Source organism: Pteropus vampyrus, unplaced genomic scaffold (assembly GCF_000151845.1).
Source record: "Pteropus vampyrus isolate Shadow unplaced genomic scaffold, Pvam_2.0 Scaffold534, whole genome shotgun sequence".
In the NCBI taxonomy this organism is placed as follows: domain Eukaryota; kingdom Metazoa; phylum Chordata; class Mammalia; order Chiroptera; family Pteropodidae; genus Pteropus; species Pteropus vampyrus.
In genome coordinates this window covers 83127-87070 of record NW_011889315.1, presented here as the reverse complement: position 1 = coordinate 87070, position 3944 = coordinate 83127, and the positions used below count along the sequence as shown (strand labels likewise).

At 56.1% G+C, this 3944-nt stretch overlaps 1 protein-coding gene across 1 annotated transcript in view; it reads right to left on the bottom strand.

The window, feature by feature from the left end:
• Window positions 1-3944, bottom strand: part of AXL (AXL receptor tyrosine kinase) — a 29103-nt gene that overhangs the window by 15218 nt on the left and 9941 nt on the right. The window contains exons 6-9 of the mRNA XM_023525134.1: window positions 2422-2632; window positions 1972-2111; window positions 1140-1290; window positions 899-925 (exon numbers count right to left, since the gene is read on the bottom strand). Of these exons, the coding sequence (XP_023380902.1) occupies window positions 899-925; window positions 1140-1290; window positions 1972-2111; window positions 2422-2632 (529 nt within the window). The remainder of the gene's footprint in view (window positions 1-898; window positions 926-1139; window positions 1291-1971; window positions 2112-2421; window positions 2633-3944) is intronic.

Here is a 3944-nt window from a genome sequence, read left to right as displayed (position 1 = left end):
TAAGGAGCTTTAGATACAAAGAGTGAGCAGTTGTCTGTGAGGATTAACTTTGATGGAGAAGAGTGTGCAATGAGCATGTAAAAGGACAGACGAGGAGGAGGGGGTGAATGGGAAAGATGTGTCAGAAGGATAGTAGTGGCTACGTAAAGAGTAGAGAATGAGTGTGTGCGGAGTGCGCCAAGAGTTGGGCGGAGTGTGCCAGGAGTTGGGCGTGGGTGCGTGCAGAGTGGGACTGGGTTAGGACTGGCTAGGGGTGAGGCAGTGATGTGTAAGCAGTGTCCCGTCGGCGTGCAAGGAGAGTCGTAGAGTGTGAGACAGTGTGGACCGAACGTCTTTTTAATGTTTGCCACGTGAAATGGATGGTGAACGTGCAAAACGTGTGCAGTTCGCGAACGCACTGGGTTTGGGAGGGACGTGTGAGGGGTGAAGGATTATGATGGGATGAGTGTGAAAGGAGGGTGAGTTAGTGTGGAAAGGGTATGCAAAGAAATGCAGGGAGGCATGCGAGGACTATTTAAGGATAGAAGAATGAATTAAAGAATGAATTACAGTGCCAGAAGAGAACAATGGGTGTAGGAGGAATATTTGAGAATCGTTGAGAAATATTTGAGAGGGATGAACGTGAGGGGGATAACTCATCAGTCGGTTTGTCTATCTGTCCGTCCATCTGTCCATACATCCATCCATCCACCCATCCATCCGCCCACCCGTCTACCATTCACCGAGTACCTACAATGTGCTGGGCTATTCAGGGACCACACAAACTCAAGAAGGAGAGGATCAGAGTGATGAGTCTGAGAAACACGAAAGGGAGGTGCGAACCCCATGTGTGTGGTAATGGGGTCCTCGCTGGGCCCTGAGGGAAAGGAGGGCAGAGAGGAGGTGCCAAAGCCCTTACCCAGCTGGTGCATTGGCTGTCTTTGCCCTGTGAGGAGAGAAGACAGAGGGAGGACATGCTCAGGGACAGCAAGTCTGGCGAGACGTGAGTGAAGGAGCGAGGCTCTCAGTAAGGTTGCAGGCAGGCACAGAGCCTAGACTGGAGTAACACTGAAAGTTGCCAGGAGCAAGTCAGGGGCATCTGAGAGAGACGAGGTCCTTGTGGGGAGCTTGAAGGCAGCCGAGCGTGGCTTTGGAGTTACCTGGGCGCCAGGGCTCCAGGGGCACAGGGAGGCTCCAGGGTCCGTCCCCAGAGGCGGTGTAGGCTGCCACGCACACCGTCAGGTTGGGTACCGTTCTGTCCCCCCGCAGCTCCAGGGTCACTTCTTGCTTTAGCCCTATGTCCATCAGTACCTGAGACGTCCAAACGTGGCGTCAGGGTGGAGCCTCAGGCCCCTAACGTAGAAGCCTTCCCCCCCTCCCCCCGCCCGCCTCAACTCCCCATCTTTCTCTCCTCGTCTCCAGCCCCTCCTCCCCTACCTCTTCCGACCCTCATCCTAATCTCCCTCCTTTCATCTCCACGCTCCATCCCGTGCCCACTAAAACATCAGATCCACCAGGACAAGACTTTGTCTCATTCACCGCCACGTCCTCAGGTCCTAGCTCAGTGTGTGGCACACGGTACTTTTGTCGAAGAGCTGAACTCCCAGCTTTTCGCCCTCATCTCTCTGTCCCCTTCTAATTTCCACCCTCATTCCCACCCCATCTCTCAAGCCCCCAGGGGTGCTGTTCACTCGAGACCTTTGTGCAAGGTAGGAAAAGGAACCTCTTCCTCAAGATGCTGTGGAACTATCTAGTGTAAAATCATCGGAGTACATACATGTGTCGACTGAACCGATTTTTACGATGATTTGTGGATGGCCACTCCCTCCCCCTCCCCCAGGCCTCTCTAACGTTCCCACGACCGGCTCTCCTAGGTCCTAGGCGGGGTTGCACACTACCGCCCGGCACAGCTGTCATGTCTGCCTATCATCTTCTCCTCCCCATCTCCCTCCTCCCCAGCTCCTCCACCCGACCCCAGCCAGCAGCACCCACCTCGGGGGTGTCCTGACCTCGATAGGCCAGCCGATACCCTAACAGGGTGCCCTGCAGGGGCGCCGCTGGCTTCTGCCAACGCACGAGGGCTTGGCTCCCATTCAGCATGGCACTAACGTTCTCGGGGGGGCCCAGGGGCACTGGAGGACAGGGAAGAGGGGAAGCTGGCACCCCCACCTCTTCCTGACCCCCGCCCCTGTTCCCAGGAAGTGGGGGCAGGGTGCAAAGGGCATGCATGTGGGCAATTCGTGCAGGCCTCCCAGGAACGGAAGCATAGGGACAGGGTCCGGGAGAGACGCCAGTGGGCTGTGCTGAGTGGGGGACTGGACAGGAAGGAGATGGAGGCCACACGGGCTAAGTGGGTGAGAGGAGATGCTGGGGGTGGCACTGACGTGAGCGAGGTCCAGCGGGGCAGCGGGCAATGTCTCCCCCTCCCTGGCTCCTTCTTACCTCCCTCCGGCGTCTCCATGGGAAGCCAGTGGGTCCAGGGTGAAGAGCCCTGGCTACTGGCACACGCCACACGGATGTGATAAGGGGTGTGAGGACGGAGGCTGCCCAGCCGAAGTCGGTGAGGGGGAACCGATGCTTGCAAGGTGAGGGGCTCCTCCGGGGGGTCTGGCTCTCCCAGCCTGATGCCCACCCCATCGTCTGACAGCACAGCCTGGGGAGAGGAAAGGGCATGAGGACAGGATGGCCACGCACTCTCACGAGGCAGTCACACAACACACAATGGTGGCGGTCCTAGAGTGATTACACAACTTCGCAAGGACGTGTGTGTGTGTGCTGCAGCTTCATGCTAGCGCCGCACGGGCATCTGCATTTGCAAAGCGAGGAGACCACCCAACTGCACACACACGTGGCTCTGTCATCACTTGCAAAAGCCACCTCTGGCAAGATGTTCCCTCTCTGAGTCTCGGTTTCCTCGTCTGTAAAATGGGGGGAAAACAATGGCTCCCTACTTCACAGGGTCAACTGAACTCACGCTCCTAAGCGTTTAGAGGAGCGCCTGTATATATTGAGTGTTTGTCGTGATTGGCAGTTTGCGTGCTTACGTGTGAGCCTGCCCATCAACGAGTGTCCAACTCCTCACGCCCTGCACAGCGGCACACGCTGGCACACCCACCTGGTCCCCGAGACCCACATGATCAGGATGGCATGGCCACAGCTGGGGAATACATCTGCGCAGCATGCAAACTGGTTTGCACGTCAGCTAACATTTCTTAGTTAGGTGCTACCTATGTGCCGGGAACCCTGCTAAGCTCATTTTGGGATGAACTCACTGACTTCTTACCACCACCTCACAGTGGCAATTTCTTTTCTTCATTCCTATTTTACAGACAAGGAAACAGGGGCCCAGAGAGGTTTAGCCGCTTGCCCAAAGGCACACAGCCCCCACATGGGGAGACAATACCACCCCAAGGCCTAGGGAGTTGGTGGGCAGATGGTGGGGAGGCTGTCCCCACGCCTGCTCTCTGACCCACAGCAACAGACTGGAAGAGGAACCTCTTCTGGGACAAAGAGGACAAGGATGCAGACAGCGAGCCTCCCCATACCCACTTCCACTTCCCTTTTCCCTGGGATGCCCATGACCCTCCTATTTGAACCCTTTGGCCCAGTCTGTGCACAGCAGGAAGTGAGACCTGCAGAGGGAAGAGAACACACTTCTGCTTTCCTGTGGACACTGGATGGGTGTGGGGTCGGGGTACAGCTGACACCTGACCTGGCATTTGAGGTTTTCCCAAATCAGCCCAGACTCTGAGATTGAATCGGTTTCATCATTTTTCAGTCACTGGGGAGAGCCGGTCACTCCCCGTCCCTCTGGGCTTCAGTTTCTTACCTTGAAAATGGGAAGATAACAGCCACTACCTTCCACGGTTAAAATGACAAGCGAATGAGGCCGTGTTCAGGGCTTGTAATTATAAGAACGACAGCTCCATTTTAATCAAGCCCTGGCTCTAAACGTTCTTTAAGGA